Below are 16,892 nucleotides of genomic sequence, written 5' to 3' on the forward strand. Positions count from 1 at the left end.
TTTGGTTAAAGAAATAGTACTTTATTAATGAATTAAAAAATAAGGCCACAACATTTCAAGCATGCACTTAATTGCATAGTATAAATGTCTGTAATATATCAGCATGTTTTCAAACAAGCCCCAGCACTACTACTAAAATAATCTGCAGCTATTCTGTTTTCCTTTCAATTGATTTCTTGAGGGGAAAAAGACAACATAATATAAGGAGAAATCCCCACCGCCCCAAATATGTGATTAATGCAGAACTGTTCTCAGTGGCATCTGGTGGATTCCACATCACCAGGGCAGTTAATTAACCCCGCCCCATCCAAACTTTAAAAGAGCTATCTAGGGTGCTGGAGTTTACTCCCAAAACAAATTAAATGCATTTCAACTTCTGACTAAAACCTAGAGGAGACTCACTGCTCTACTGAGATGCACCAGTTGCTACTGGCAGCTCCTGGCATAATTTGATCCCTTATGCTATGGATCCCTCAATTTTGACATCTGTTGCACAATTATACAGTCTTAGGAAGGACTTTTTGCGGTATTTCATTTTCTTGTTTGCTAGCTGCCTTCCAGTCGACCTTGACTCATGGTGACCGTGAATGAAACATTTCCAAGCCCCTCTATCCCCTATCTCTCTGCTCAGGTTCAGTAGGCCCTTGGTCTCCCAGATTAAGTCTATCCATCTGGTCTTCCTGTCTTTCTCCTGCCTTCTACCTTTACCAGCATCATCTTTTTAAATTTCATTTTCTACCCTATGCAATTCCATGCTGTTGTACTTGAGCTTGCAGGCTGGACGCTAACTAGCCCAGGGGCCAATTATACTCACCTCAGTACCATGCCTCATCTAGCTTTTCCAAATGAACTGTTCAGGTCAGTTTTCAAAGCTCACTGAATCTGAAGTGTTGTGCCAGCCATCTGTACCCACCTCCCCACATCAGTTCTTATGAATTGCACTGGTTTTGTGAGTAGCGTCTTTGTTACTTTTGGAAGATAATACACAGGTTCCACTTTGTTGTATGTTGAGAGAGGATGTTGATTCTGGACACTCAGTGGCAACTGCAGTTTAACTTTTCTGACATTATCTTGTTTAGTTAACACCAGCATTGCACAATCAGGACCTGCAATAAAATAATATTTTTATTTGTATTTTTTCCTTAGTTTAGAAAATATTTAAGTATTTAGTTAACCTGTTTTAATCTGAGACTAGGTAGGCTCATACCACATGTATTTGCCATTGCCATTAAGACTTTTGTTTTTATTTTTTAAAGTAGGTTTTTTTGTAAAAAAATTAGAACTAAGCATTGTCAACAGCCTTCAAAGCAAATAATTTTACTAGGGTCATACAATATCAAAAAAGGCTACTTTCTTTAATTCCTCCAGGTGATACTAATCATGCTGTTTTTGGACTTATAAATCAGTGTAGACAGATTTATTTTACTAGCTAAAATCTTCTCTCAACCAGCAACCTTTCTGCATGAACTTGATTCTCAAAGTGAGATAGTAATACAACCAAAGGCAGATAAGTTTTGAGTCTGCCACACAGTTAGAATACAATAAAATATTACTTCAATTATAACTGAGACATCCGTGCAATGATCCTACAAGAGTGACACAAATATGGAAGCAGACTACATACATGGATCCTGTTCTGGATCAGGATTTACATACAACAAATTGTACTATATGAGTAGGTTACTTTATTCAACAAGCAAACCTGTTCACACAGATCTCTTTCACTGCTGAACCAAGATTGCGCAAACAGTACTATACTTTTGTATCAGTTGCCCCAAACATCCAACGAACCAAAAATTAATTTCCCACTGACATACTATTAAGCCACTGTCATTTGTTAATATAATAATATGTCAAGTGGTACAACAGACCCCCTAATTATTCATGTATGTGGCTTCCTGGTGACTTGAGGCAGAAAAATACATGTTTAAAAATGAAAATATCTAAATCATATATTAAATAGAGGTTACTACGTAATACTAGCTTTTCTTTCACTGTCATAGCCCTATCCACTGAAAGTCATCCAAAAGGAAAACAGAAAAATACTCAAATTTATAGGATTATGTAAGCTGTGATCCTCATCAGCTACTATGGAATAAGTCCCAATAAACAAAGTGGGATGTAAATCCTATTCAACAAAATGGGTCTGAATTCTGAGTAAATATGCAAATTATCAGACTGTATGCCTTAAAATTCAGCAACACTTCAACACAAACCATCCAAAATCTATGATGCTGGATAATACATGAAGAACTAAAACACCATCATGACATTTATACTGTTGGGTGAAACCTGGGGTAATATAAAAATTCAAGACACTTTTTAAAAACTCTCCAATTCCTTACACATACAATTGGCCATCTGTATCCACAGATCCTTTATCCACAGATTCAAGCATCCACAGCTTGAAAGTATTAAAAATATATATGAATTCCAAAAAGCAAACTTGCCACTTTATATAAGGGACACCAGTTTACTATGCCATTATGTATAATGGGACTTGAGTATACATGGATTCTGGTATCCACGGGGGGTTCGAGAACCAAACTCCAGAGGATACCAAGGGCCCACTGTATATGATAAAATATGTATCATATTAAGTCTAGTTCCTCAGGTATTTGGGAGTTAGGACTATATTTATTACAACGAATGAACACTTCTCCTTGGATCTCAGCTGGACTGCTTCCTGGAAAAACAGTTTAGATAAACATTAAAACCAACGCCAGAATTGCCACACTTTAAGGCAGTGGTCCCCAAACTGTGCTGTTTAAGGGATTTTGGACTTCAACTCCCAGAAACCCAGACTAGTGGCCAACATGGCTGAGGCTTCTGGGAGCTGAAGTCCCAAATCTCTTAAAGGGCACAGTTTGGGGGCCACTGCTTTAAAGAGATGCTTATTATGTGCTTTGAATCTTGGGCGGGTTACAGACCGCTGAAAAGCGGCGGCCTGCACCCACCCGTTTCCCCACTGGATCAGGGCCTCAGCAGCCAGAGCGGCAGCTGCTGAGGCCCCGATCCACCGCTTTCCAGGCCGCAGGGAAGCGGCAAAATGCCGCTTCCCTGCCGCCTGGAAAGGGGTGTCCTTGGGGCTCCAAGCCCCAAGGACGCCCCGCAACGGCAGGGAGGAAGAGAAAGGGGCCACTTGGCCCCTTTCTCCTCTGAGTCGCTGGGCGCAGCCGTCTGAAGGCTGTGCCCAGCGACGCAAAGCCAGGAAGGAGCTCCGAAACGGCCCCAATATGTCACAACCGTGCCGCCTCGTTTGGAGGCGGTGTGGTCATGACGTAGTGATGGCAGTGGCCTTGTGGAACGGCCGCCGCCTTTTTCTACGTGCCGAGCACGTACTAGGGTTAGGGGTGTCCGGAAAGGACGCCCCTTTCTAACCCTAGTACGCGCTCATCGCGTACTTTAATACCCGTTTGTAATGGGCCTTGGACTCATTTCTCCCAAGATGGGTTGCTTTGTGGGCTTACAGCAAGCCCTGTGAAAACATTTTAATACATTCATCGCTCCATATTTGAGGCTTTGATATCTGCGGTTTTGATTATTCACGGATTCATGGCTTGGGCCCAGGATACCTGAAGGACCGCCTCTCCCCATACATTCCGCCCCGCACCCTCAGAACTTCTGGGCAGCAATTACTTAGGGTTCCAGGGGCCAGATTCACCTCCACATCGAGGAGGACGTATTCCATCGCTGCCCCGGCCCTTTGGAACATGCTGCCCGCAGAGCTCCGCTCGGCTACCTCCCTGGCTCAGTTTAGAAGGGACTTGAAAACCTTCTTATTTCGAGCTGCATTCCCCGATTGAAGATCCTGATGGCCTCCCCCCTCTTTTTGCCGGCAAGATGGCTGGCTGACTAGGTTTTAATTTGTTTTTAATATATGTATTCTCTGTTGTATGTATGTGTTTTAATATGTTGTACACCGCCCTGATCAATGGAAGGGCGGTATAGAAATAAATTTTTTATTATTTATTATTATTATTATTTAATATGTTCTCTCTAGGAATATCTAGGTCCTCTAGTGCAACACTATGGTCAATTTCAGTTGCAGTGAAATACCTAAGATTCCTAGAGAGAATACTCTACTAGGCGTTTGTGTCTCCTCCAGTGCAGTTCCCAGAGAGGTGTCCTCTCAGGTAAAAATATGGTGTTTTTGTTATTTGCGGTTTTCCCATATTCACGGGGGTCTTGTACCCCTAACCCTAGCGAATATGGAGGAATGAGTGTACTGTCAGTTGAACATACTAAATGCTTTGTGGAGCTTATTATTTATGGAGTCTTGATATTAAAAAGCAAATTAGGAGGAACTTCCTGACAGTAAGGGCTGTTTTACAGTGGAACACACTCCTTCCTCAGAGTGTGGTGGAATCTCCTTCCTTGGAGGTTTTGAAACAGAGGCTGGGTGGCCATCTGTCAGGGGTATTTTGATTCTGTGTTCCTGCATGGCAGAAGGGGGTTGGAATGGATTGAAATTGGGGTCAGAAGGCAGTTCTGAACCTAAGCTTTTGCTAGTTGTCCCTCCATATTTGCTAGGGTTAGGGGCACAAGACCCCTGTGAAAATGGAAAATGCGTGCATAACAAAACCATGTTTTTACATGAGGACACCACTCTAGGAATCTCTAGGTCCTCCAGGGCAACTCTGTGGTCAACGTCCGGCAGACAATGACCATAGAACTGCACTAGAGGAGCTACAAAGGCCTAGTAGAGTATTCTATCTAGGAATCTTAGGTCTTTCAGTGCAACTTTTAGCTAAAGTTGACCATAGAGTTGCACTGGAGGAGGACCCAGATATTGCTAGAGAGAACGTATTAATCAAATCTGTGAATAATCAAATCCACGAATATGGAGGGACGAGTGTACCTTTATAAGTGTGCATCTACACTATAGGAATAATGCACCTTGACCCCGCTTTTATGTGCTGTTGCGTCATTCTATGCAAACCTGGGAACTATGGGCCCAATACAGACGGGCACTTTGTGGTGTGGTGGCTGTGATACTAGGGTTAGGGACCGTACACCAACTGCATGGTCCCTAACCCTAGTATGGTGTGGCGGTATACTAATGGCGGTGTCCCGTGTATATAGGTGCTGCCATTGTGACATAAGCGCCACAGTGTCCACACGGCACCATGCATCGCTTACATCGTGAGTGTGTCGCGACGTCACTCTGGTGTCGTAAAAAGGACCTGGTTTTGCACCGCTTTAACTTGTTGTCTGGCTCATGGCTATGGAATTCTGGGAGTTGGAGTTTGTTGTTGTTCTGCTCCGCTCTGGGCCCACAACAAACTCCAACTCCCAGAATTCCATAGCCATGAGCCAGAAAAAGAATTAAAGTGGGGCAAAACCGGGTTATTTCTCCCGTGTGGACGCAGCCTAAACGTCCTCCTGAGGAGGCAAAGGGCGGGAGCGGCGCCCGGAGGCTTCCTGGGGCCTGGGCCTCTCCCGTCCTCTCCGCCCGAGGCCCACCGGGGCCTAGGCCTGCCTCATTGTCTCTCACACAAACCCTGTCCACAAAACAGGAAGCCATCTCTCTCCGAGGCGGGAGAGGCTGAGGGCGGGGGCCCAATCAGAGCGCGGCGCGGGTGAGCGACGGGTGCCGCCAGCCAATGGGCGCCGGAGCCGAGGATGGCGGCGTCCAACCAGCGCGGGCGCCGTGGGCGGGAGTTCCGGCGAAGGCGGACAGGCGGCGGCGGCAGAAGAGTAGTAGTAGTAGTAGTAGTGGCGTCGGCGGGGCCCCCGCGTTCCCCCTCTGCCGCCGCACAAGCCCCACCTTTTCGGCGCCGTCAATCAAGGCAGCGGGGAAGCCCCGGAGTCGGGCTCCAGGCAGACACCCAAAGGCCCGGAGCCATGGCAGCCGTGGCCGGGGAGGCCGCTTAGGAGAGCAGCGGGCCTGCGCGGGAAGCGGAGAGAGGGAGCGAGAGAGAGAGCGAGAGAGAGCGGACCAACCAGGCAGCCAGGCAGGCGGCGAGAGCGCGCTTCGCTTCCTTCCTCTTTGCTCTCTGAGGCGGCGGCGGCGGCGGCAGACGAGGCCTGTCTCCTTCCCGCTGGCACACCCGCCATGACCGGTGCGTACGGGGCGGGAAAGGGAAGGCAGCCCCCTTGGTCCTCCTCCTCCTCCTCCTCCTCCTGGCGCCGTGTCTGCTCGGGAGCGTGGCTGGAGCGGCTGTGGCTGCGAGCGGGAGGAGCAGAGCCAGGGGGAGGAGGAGAAGGAGGAGAAGGAGGAGGGAGGGAGGAGAAGAAGAAGGAGAGAGGGGCAGGGGCAGCGGGAGAGGGAGCAAGAGGAGGAGGAGGAGGAGGAGGAGGGAAAGCAGGCAGGGCGGGCTCCAGTGCGCGGGAGGTAGGCTTAGGCCCTGGCCGGGAAGGAGGGGGAGAAGGAGGGAGGAGGGGAGGGGAGGAAGGGAAGGGGCCAGCTCTCCCGCCCGCAGCCCCTCCGTCCATCCGCCCGCCCGCCCGACAGGGACTCCCTTCCCCCAACTACTATCCACTGCTGCTACTACTAAGGCGGCGGCGGCGAGGAGCTGAGAAACCCCTCCCTGGATTGAGAATATAGAGATCTCTATATCTGTATCTATGGATAAATAGATATACCTCCGCCTGCGGCCGCCGAAATATCTCCTTCCCTGCCTCCCTCCCTCCCCCCCGTTCTGCCCGCAGCTCCCGAGAAGCCCGTGAAGCAGGAGGAAATGGCTGCCTTGGACGTGGACAGCAGCAGCAGCAGCGGAGGAGGAGGCGGCGGCGGCGGAGGGGGCGCCCAGGGGGAGTATCTGCAGCACGGAAACAACGGCAGCAACGCCAGCGCCGCTGCGGCGCCCCCCGAGGCCTCCGACGAGCCCGGGACCCCGCAGGTAAGCAAGGCGCCTCGCCAGCCTCCCTCCCCCTCCGGAGCGGCGCACACAAGGCCCGCGGCCTAGGCTCCTCCAGCAGCAGCGCCAGCGCCAGCGCCGCCATGCTGGGCCCGAGTGGCGCCCGGAGGAAGAGGCCGCCCGGGACTAACCCTCTCTCTGCCCTTCCCGCGCAGGAGGCCCAGCCGTCCCCGCTGGCGCTCTTGGCGGCTACCTGCAGCAAGATCGGCCCTCCGTCGCCGGAGGAGGAGCTGGAGGAGGAGGACGAGGAGCTGGAGGAGGAGGAGGAGGACGACGAGGAGGCTTCCCCTTCGGCCGGAGCGGTGAGTGAGGCGGAGGGGGGCCTCGCACGGAGGGAGACCGACCGACTGCTCGCCCGCCCGGAGGGAGGGAGGGAGGGACGCAGGGAGGATGGGAGACACACACCGCATCGCCTCGCTTTGCCCGCCCGCCCGGGGGAGGGACGAACTGGAGGCCGACCTGCCTGCCCGACCGCCCGCCCGGGAGGGGGGTCCCTAGGCTCCCCCCTGCCGCCGCCTCCTCCTCCTCCTCCTCTCTCCGGGAGGAGCCGCTCCTTCCCTCCTTCCTTCCTCCCTGCCTTCCTTCCCTGGGGCGGAGGGGAAGAGGAGGAGGAGGAGAAGGAGGAAGGAGGCGGCGGCGGTGGGACTTCCCCCTGGCTTCACCCAGGCTTCCATGCTCCCCAAAAAGGGAGGAGGGTCTCTCTGGCTGCCTCTCTTACACACAGTCCCCCCTTTCCCCGGGAGCCCTTTTGACTGCCATCTGTCATTCCCCCTCCCTGCTCAGAAAATGAAGGCAGGAGGAGGCAAGGAGGGATGTTTTCTGAGGGGCAAAATGGCTGTTGGCGGAAAAGGAGCCCAAGGAGCCCCACAGCGGAAGGAAGGAAGGAAGCTGCTGCAGCAGCCTCCGCACACTGCGGATCCTGAACGGCATCAAGATTACAGGGAGGGAGGGAGAGGGAGGGGTGTTACAAGCACAGAGATAATTTTATCCGTATGCCTTGCCCTGGGTGGCCAGAGGACACCCCCCCCCCCAAATTATACAGATGCCTTTATCTGTATGCCTCACTCCGGACCCCTTTCTCCAGGACCTGCCCTGCATTCCAAAACAGACTCCATTTTGAGCATCACCAAGAAGCACACACTCACATTTAATCGGCCACGTCCTCCGTTGTCCTCGAGGGACGCCCTACATTTTTTTGTCCTCCATTGCCCTCTGACCTCCCCCATAAAAATACGTTGTTACTAGGTGGTGGGGTGGCAAGGGTGGCACGTCATTTAAAAGACGGGCAAAAACAATTGTTTACTGTCTAGCCAACTAAGTGACCCAATTCCAAGGTGGGTGGTGGGCTCCTTACAGATCAGGCTTTAAGCCCAATGGTTTCCTGATTGATCTGTTGGGGGTATTTAGGTGACGGGTTCAGATTGTCTTAAGGGTTCAGCTGTGTCATTAGTGTACAAGGATTGGGCACAGTGTCTTATTTTGACATATTTTTGTCAAGTGATGAACTGTACCTTCGACGTTGAGTGGAAATCTGCGTCTTTTGAGCAGCCTTCTGGGTGTTCTCCCTATGAAAATAAAACATAAAAACAAATTTAAATGTAGGAATTCAAGCTTAAGCTTTATTCAGATTTTGTATTTTGGGATACCTGTGTGTAGGATTCCTCTTTCAGTGTCCCTTGGCAGAACCTGTTAACATTTGAACTAGAGCTCTCCTTTAGAATTTGTCCACTTGATTTAATTTGCATTTCTCTACCCACTTGAGTGCTTGGGAACCATCTCAACCTCACTACAGTGCAAAAGCCGTGCCGGTGGATTAAGGATTGTAGCCTCTCCTAGGAGAAAGAAAGTATTTGTTATCTTTACAACACACCAGGAAGCTAAGATGCTCTTCCAGTTGTAATCGCTGGTCCACAGCCTCAGTGAGTTAGTGTCAGAATCTGGAACAAAGCCAGAATTTAACTTGCTTGTGCATGTCCTTCCAAATGTGACGCAAAGGGGAAATAGTGCAGCGGTGTGGTCTCAGATTCTCAGACAGCCTGAAGCAAGATTTTGACATGGCCAAAATTCTCCATCCTGGGTTCCTCAAAGTAGGAACTAAAATGGTACTGGAAGAACATTAAAAGTGTACTTTTTTTTGGTTAGTAACCTAAGTTTATATTAAGTGGGGTTTTTTTTAAGGGTAAACAGGAATTTATTAAAGGAAAAATGGGTGGGGAGAAGAAGACATGAAATAGGTATGCAGGACAGAGGCAACATAAATTGAAATGGTTGTCCACAGAAAAAGTTGTTATTGTGACTTTTTGTAGATAATTATGGAAATATAATATAATACAATTGCTGTCTGTGGTTTAGTCATATATCTCAATGTACCATCTCCAGCTCAGGATACTTGCAGCTAACACCTGATAGATAACTGCTATGGTGTTTGGGCTGAGGAAAACTAGGTGAATACAGTTAGGAAACACCATCTGGGAAACCATTATGCCATTGTATTATTGTCTCATTCATGGCACTAGAAAATCTGGATCTCTGTTTTTCTTCACACTAACAATAATGATGCCAGATGAAGAGAGATGGGCTGAAGAGTTAACATGAATCTTTTTAAAGGGATTGTTTGCTTAAGCATACAAAGTTGAAATAAATCTTCTACATCAAATGCATCATGTAATGTTTTGACATGTTCCTAGAAAATATTGTTATCATTTATGATAATAAGACAAAAGCACTTAGCTTTCTCTCCACATAGCCCGAAAACCCCACAAAAAACTAGTGATAGAGTATGATTCTCATTAAGGTTTAGTTGAAAGGCCACAACCATTTCTCTTCTGTAGTTGTTGCTAACTGCCCTTGAGTCAACCCTGACTCATGGCAACTTCACGAATGGGATATCTTCAAGCCTCCCCGGCCTCCACTCTTCTGCTTAGGTCCTGTAGATTCAGGCCTGTGGCTTCCTGATTGAGTCTTATCGATCTGGCATACAGTCTTTCTTTCTGAGACCCTCTATTCCAACACTATTGTCTTTTCTAGTGAGTCATGCCTTCTTGTGATGTGACCAAACTATAACAGACTCAGTGTGATAATCACACTTTAACTTTGAGTGCTCTCTCATGCACTCCAGTTCTTTCTTTCAAACCGTGCTTCCCAGCTACCTGAAGCTTGCTCTGGCAAATGAATTGGGCCATGGTTGCCATGTTTATTGTTTTCCTCACAGATTTTATCCTCACATTCTAGGCTGTAACATTTCAGTTCCTAAGAGGCATGCTTTGTTCCAAACTCCCCACACACCTATAGTGACAACATATACATTCTATGGCATTGTCACTTGAACAGTTGTAAACAATTTTCTCAAACTTAACCACTTGTCATACACAGTTTTTTGTACAAGTAAAAAAATAAGCAAAAAATGTATCTTTGACTCTATGGTACTTTTTTTTTTATCCCAGCTAAAATGTCTGGCTACATCTTTCAACAAACCATGATGTGAAGAACAGAAGTGGTTTGCTGTGGTTCTCAGTAGGTTGGCTCCATTTGAGGGGGAAAAAAGTCATCCAATATTTGTTAAGGAATACCCATACGTCAAGCAATTCTACTTCTTGATAATCCTCTGGTCCCTAACCCACCCATCATATATGGGGAAGCTTCCTGTACTTCAAAAAGTGAATGCTTCATTTAATCAAATTTTATTTTTCATTCCACTTAATGTTTTCTGGTTCTAGATGTTTGGGTGGAATACATGTGATCTGGTACACATATGGAATAAAGTATGTTCCATCAAACATCAGGTATTTGTATAGCCCTTGGATATCTGATATTTGTATACTCCTAAGTAATTCTCCTTAAGGAGCCAGAGTGGCCTAGTGGTTTGAGTGTTGGACTACAATTCTGGAGATCAGAGTTCAAGTTGCAGCTTGCCTCTGGAACCCACTGGGTGACCTTGGGCAAGTCACATGCTCTCAGCCTCAGGGAGGCAATGACAAATCTCCTCTGAACAAATATTGCCAAGAAAATCCCATTATAGGTTCGCCTTAGGGTTTCCATATGTCAGAACTCACTTGAAGGCACATAACAACAAAATTCGCATTGGAGTCAGAAAATATCAACTCATACAATGGCGGGATACAAACCGCCATATAGTACGTATAGGATATGTACTAGGGTTAGGAAGGGGCGGTGCTTCCGCACCCCCTAACCCTAGTACGTATCCTATACGTACAAGATGGCGGCGCCCCTTCTACATGGGCGCCACCATCTTTACGTGCTGGACGCATAGCATCCAGACGTGTCGCGGCGCCTATGACGTCGCGAGTCCGCGCCAGGCGCCTCGCGACGTCATAGAGGCGCCGCAAGAAGAAGCTCCGAAATGGAGCTTCTTTTTTGCTCCGCGCGGGAGCCGCGCGGTTTGACTGCTGCAGCTCCCGCGCGGAGCAAACGGCGGCGGCGGGGAAGCGCCGCAAAGCGGCGGTTTGTATCCCGCCAATGCTTTTTTTAAAAAATTAGGGCATGAGGGTTAACTTGGGCCTCATCTGCACTGCAGAAATAATGCAGTTTGACACTGCTTTAACTGCCATGTCTCAGTGCTGTGGAATTCTGGGGTTTGTAGTTTGTTGTGGCACCAGAGCGCCCTGGCAGAAGGCTAAATATCTCACAAAACTACAAATATCAGAATTCCATACCTTGAGCCATGACAGTTAAAGTGGGGTCAAACTGCATTATTTCTGCAGTGCAGATGAAGTCTTGGTTTCCAGTTCTGGGGCAAACTGTTACTTGCATAAAACATAAGTTTGCCTAATTCTTCTTACAAAGGATAAATTAAAATTCCTTCCTCTTACCCCGAAAATGCAGAGAAGGCTGAGCATGCTTTTTACCCTTCTGGAGGCACAGAATATTGAGAAGCTGGGGTGGAGAAATCAAAGTGAAGGGGAAATTGAACAGATGAAGTAACTAAGCTTCTTTCAGTTATCCAGATGGAAGAATATCTGAGAATGTGCCATGAAGTAGGAACGTGATTTGATTCTGTGTGATATACGCAGAGTTTTGGATTAATCAGCCTTCAAAACATTGGTTTGTTTTGAGAGTCTACCCATTTCACAGATTAAATGAGAGAGAACTACAGTGCTGCATGGAGTGGAAAGTTCTGGATACCTCTAGTTCTTGTGCTGTGCTCAGGGCAGTAACTATTGCCTATTTATAGCAATTGATGTAAGGCACAGGACTGGAGTGCTGCAGGTTAAACAGAATGTGCTCCTGTACCACTGGAGCTGAATACCCTTATTCTTTTATACAATAAATAAGATTTCCTGCTTGTTCATTCTTGCAGGTTCCAAATTTATTTTAATGATGAGCTTGTGTGCTTGTAGTATAGATTTTTTCCCTTTGTGACAACTTTCATTTAGATCTAGGACTGTTTTGTACAATAAATACCAACAAAGTTGCATGGACCTTTCTTACAATCCATGTTAAGGTTTACTTGGACAGGGTATCTTGTTTCCTTATGTTTTAGTAAAGTTCTCTGCCCAAATTTCTCTTTCTGTTTCAGCTGTTGTGCCTCCTTTTATGTTTACTGGATTAAAAAAATGTTAAAATCTTGCTTTCTGTTATACTTGCAGATAATTAATTTACTATGCTTCTCTCATTGCCTGCTTCCTATTCTGATTCTCCCCTCTCCCCCTTAAATAATTGTGGTAACCACTGACTGAAGAGCACTGGTACTTTGTACCATTGTATACTTTGAAGCTTTGTATGACTTGTACAAAGGTGGTAGTGGTTTTAGAGTTTCTGGACAAATGATACTATTTAGGGCATCTTTGTTTTGATCTAAGGTTTCACCTAGATTTATTTTGTCCCCTTTGAACCTTTCTGTTACTTGGTATTACAGTTACAATATTTTCTTAAGAGAATTCTGAAATCTTTAAACTGACTCATTATAACAACTTGTTTGCTATTTGCTACCATCTTCAAAAGATATTCCCTATATTCTGAACATTTGAAACCTTCAGATCCTGTAAAACGCATTGGATTTCATGGAGTTCTTTACTGAGCAGAACACATACGTTTTCTTTCCTTTTTCTTTTTTGTCTTTCTTTTAAAAAAAATAGTGGTGTGCAATAATCAAAATTGATAATTGCAGGCATATAAGGAATTGATAGCATCAGAGAAAATCCTAAACTCCAAGTGCCATGTGCTGCTTTTTATAAAATGCACTTTAAGATATGTTCATGGAGAAAGTATAAACTCTTCAGCAGTGGTAGAGTACGCCAAGCAATTAAAGCATAACAAGATATAGAATTAATTCTTGATGTAGGATTCATTTATGTTATGTCTTCATTCTCCATGATACCATTATTTGTTGGTTTCTCCATTCTAAGAGGTTGAAATGCCTCTCCTAAGGCTTAGGAGAGGCATCTCTAAGAGCTTTAAGCTAAAATATGCTAATATTTTTGGCCCCACCCTTTTCTGGAATGATTCTCTCCGGAAGAATTTTTCTGACAGTGATTTTGGCCCTCAAGTTGAAAGAGCTCCCCGCCCTTTGTTTAAAAACTACAGGTAGAAAAGAAATGAAGATGTTTATATAAACAACTCCTTGAGATTGTGATTTTAAGGCAGTTTAACTGTGATGCTGAGTTCTATTGAACTTAATGGGATTTCCTTCTAATTAAACGCATTTAGTATTGAGATCAAATATAACAATGTTTACAGCACACTATAATAGTGTGTACATGCCCCAATTACATAGTTGCAACATGTACTAATTTTAATAATGTATTTTCATAAGGAAGTTGTAGGTCACTGCACTGAATGAACCTTGACTACTTGAGTCATGTGCTTTGAGGATCAGGAATCAGGTGTAAATATACTCTGAATATGGGCTGTGTATAATTATTTTGAGCCCACATGTTACATAAGTTGAGGCATTGAATCAATCCCTGGGGGCGGGGGGGATGTAGAAAGCTTTTGTCTCTGATTTTATAGTTAAAACTAAATCTTGGTTTAAAATAGTTCTACATATCCTTATTCCATAACAAATAAAAATATTTTTTATTTATTTCCCACTTTTTGCGAAGCAATCAAAGCGGCGTACAACAAGTTAAAATACAACCATATATACACAGTACCCCCCCCTTAAAACAAGATTAAACAGTATAAGATTGAAACCAAAGAAGAAAACATGAAGAAAACAAGAAGTTTGAAAGTCTTTCCATATTGAACTGTGTTAATTGCCATTTTGGGCAAGTGGAAGAGACCCACATAACTCTTAGTTGCCTTTTGAAGTTGATGAAACAATATTTTAAGCCCCTCAGAGCAGTTGTGATTCTTAGATTTTGACCCCTTAAACAGTGGGGTTTGGGACTGAGTATTGTTTGCATGGGGCTGAGGGGGTCAGGGAGATTTCAAAAGCTGTATTGGACACACACGCCCTGATGTGGCTTGTAGTCATACTCCAGTTGGGAAATGTTGGGCTGTAATTCTGAGCCGCTCTAGTCACAGTGCCAACAGTGAAGGATGCATGTTGTTCATCCCTATCTAAGCCAAGGTTTAGATGAGTGATTCCCAAGCTTTAGTCTTCCAGGCGTTTTGGACTTCATTTCCCAGAAGCCCCAGCCAACTTGACCAACATTCAGGAATTTTGGAAGCTGAAGTTCAAAACATCTGGAGGACTAAAGTTTGGGAACCACTGGTTTAAATTATGGTCACCATAGCAAGCCTCAGGATTTCTGCTCTTTGGCATCAGAAAGGAAATGAACACTTCTGCTGTTGACACACCCACAGTTCCCTATTATGAACTTGCGGAACTAAATTCTTAGTTGAAACAAATCATGAAAGTTTGGATCCAAGAACAAGTGAAAGGACAGGCCCAATGCCATTGGGCCCGGCCTCGATTAAGAAAACGAGCCCTCTGCCTTGTCCATCTGCCTTGGTCCAGGCCTCAGAGGGAGAGAAGAATGCTGGACCTGATCCCCTCCCCCCCACCATTCCCGTGTCCTTTTGTGTCGTGTCTTTTTAGATTGTAAGCCTGAGGTCAGGGAACCGTCTATTATCCCCTCTGTTGTAAGCCGCCCGGATTCCCAGTGATTGGGCGGCATATAAATAAATCCTATTATTATTATTATTATCTTGTCCAGCCCTACTTTGATCCTAGAAAGAGTTAGAATAAAGAGCATTTCCCCAAGTTCGTAAGTAACAGGAAGCTGATGTAATCAAAAATGAAAATAGGAGGCTTTACTCTCCTACTGTTGTGTCAACAAGAGGAGGAACAGTAGCCTGCCAATGATTTGAAATTGTGTGTACTTTAATTATGTTTTTCCAATGCTTGCTGTTTAGTTCTAACAACAAATCTCTGTGAGGTAGATCTCTAGTTACTGAAAAAGTTTTTCTGAGTTTTATGCTGAAGCTGGATTTCTGAACTAAGAGAGTCACTGGATTTGACAGAACTCAAGGATCACTGTAGCTCATGTGGTATTATCTAATCTGTCAGTTTAAGGAGCTCAACAGACTGCCCCTAAGAGTGCTGGATTGGGGCCACGGCAACTACATGCTGCAGTCCCAATTTGGCCTTTCCGCGGTGCAAAAAGGAGCCACAAAAAGCTGTTCCTTTTTGCATTGGGAATGGGCGCCATAGCTATCTGCTGTGGCTTTTCGGTGCTCCTTTGATGCTGCGTCATCTGGACGCTGCATCATGCCAACATGGGGTGGAGTTGGGGTGTGTGTTGTGTGGACACCACGCTCCCACTCCACCCAGATGCCAGCCTTAATGCCTTGTTTGTCGAGGCTGTAAATTATTGTCTGAATTATTCCATTGTACTGTACTAAGGGCACATGTGAGTCTCAGAATCAGTGGGATTTGTTAAATTCATGTGTGTATTTTCTTTGAAACTCAGTATTAGTGGACTTGCACTGACTCGTCTCATTAGCATCACCATCTGCTTGTGACAATTTAGGCAACTATCAGAAACATAGGGACACGTTGGCTTGGTGGTTAAGACGCTGACACTGATGATTTCAAGGTTGGCAGTTAGAGATCCAAACGCCACATGACGATGTGAGCTCCTGTCACAAGTCCCAGCTTCTGCCAACCTAGCAGTTCAAAACATGTAAAAGTGCAAGTAGATAAATAAGTACCACTTTGATAGGAAGGTAACATTTTTTGGTGCAGTCATGTTGGCCACGGAATTGTCTATGGCAACACTGGCTCCCTTGACTTAGTAGTGAAGATGAGCACCGCTCCCTGTAGTCAGACATAACTAGACAATCTTGTCAAGGGAAAACCTTTACCTCAACGAAGGGCATTAAAAAAAAAAAAAACCAGAAAAATTCTCATCTTTGTTGTGGTGTGGTATTTTGTTACTCAAAATATTCAAATTGTTGCTTAAAATAAGTACAGTCAGCCCTTCTTATACACGGATTTTTTATACACGGATTCAAGCATACACGGTTTGAAAATGTTCAAAAAAGTATAAATTCCATTTGATTTTCCATTTTTTATAAGGGACACCATTTTTCTGTGTCATTATATTTAATGGGACTTGAGCATACACGGATTTTGTTATACACGGGGGATCTTGGAACCAAACCCCAGCTTATAAAAGGGTCCACTGTATTTAAATGTAGCTGTGGATATCTGTATAGCTTAATTATGAAATATTTATAGTATCATATGGAGGTTACATTCTGAGTTTTGCCATTTTGATGAAGGATTAGAAAGGCTGTGATATAAGTAATTTTTGCAGGTGTTGGATTTTACCAATGACCACTATTGTGATCATGAGAAGGATGTTTGATAGGCCTACCAATGACCTTGGACCCAGAAGCACTGACAAGTGAAGTTCATGACTTGGTTTATTTGGAGTACAGTGGGCCCTTGGTATTCGTGGGGGGGGGATCCATTCTGGATCCACCCACGGATACCAAAACCCACAGATGCTCATGCCCCATTGTCCTCATTGAGACTTGCCCCTTTGCCCCACCTGAAGCCTGCCTTGCTGCGGTGGGCGGCTGCCTCCCTCCTCTTATCCTCCCTGTTGCTGCTACTCT

At 45.6% G+C, this 16,892-nt stretch overlaps 1 protein-coding gene and 1 long non-coding RNA gene across 3 annotated transcripts in view; one reads left to right on the forward strand and one right to left on the reverse strand.

Moving 5' to 3' along the window:
- On the reverse strand, nucleotides 1-7,150 carry LOC149313742 (uncharacterized). Of its 2 annotated transcripts, none has more exons than XR_016280854.1 (2): nucleotides 7,057-7,150; nucleotides 1-1,106 (listed from the first exon to the last, which is right to left on the reverse strand). It is a non-coding gene; the product is annotated as an uncharacterized LOC149313742 (long non-coding RNA). The 2 variants fall into 2 exon arrangements; XR_016280853.1 differs by lacking the exon at nucleotides 7,057-7,150 and adding an exon at nucleotides 5,947-6,147.
- The window catches only part of SP3 (Sp3 transcription factor), a 26,700-nt gene continuing 15,497 nt past the window's right edge, over nucleotides 5,690-16,892 (forward strand). The window contains exons 1-3 of the mRNA XM_089519727.1: nucleotides 5,690-6,065; nucleotides 6,655-6,845; nucleotides 7,019-7,165. Coding sequence (XP_089375853.1) covers nucleotides 6,059-6,065; nucleotides 6,655-6,845; nucleotides 7,019-7,165 — 345 coding nt within the window. The 5' untranslated portion in view covers nucleotides 5,690-6,058. The remainder of the gene's footprint in view (nucleotides 6,066-6,654; nucleotides 6,846-7,018; nucleotides 7,166-16,892) is intronic.

Source organism: Sceloporus occidentalis, unplaced genomic scaffold (genome assembly GCF_023333645.1).
Source record: "Sceloporus occidentalis isolate IW3139 unplaced genomic scaffold, rSceOcc1.0.p SCAF_4, whole genome shotgun sequence".
NCBI classification, from domain to species: Eukaryota; Metazoa; Chordata; class Lepidosauria; order Squamata; family Phrynosomatidae; genus Sceloporus; species Sceloporus occidentalis.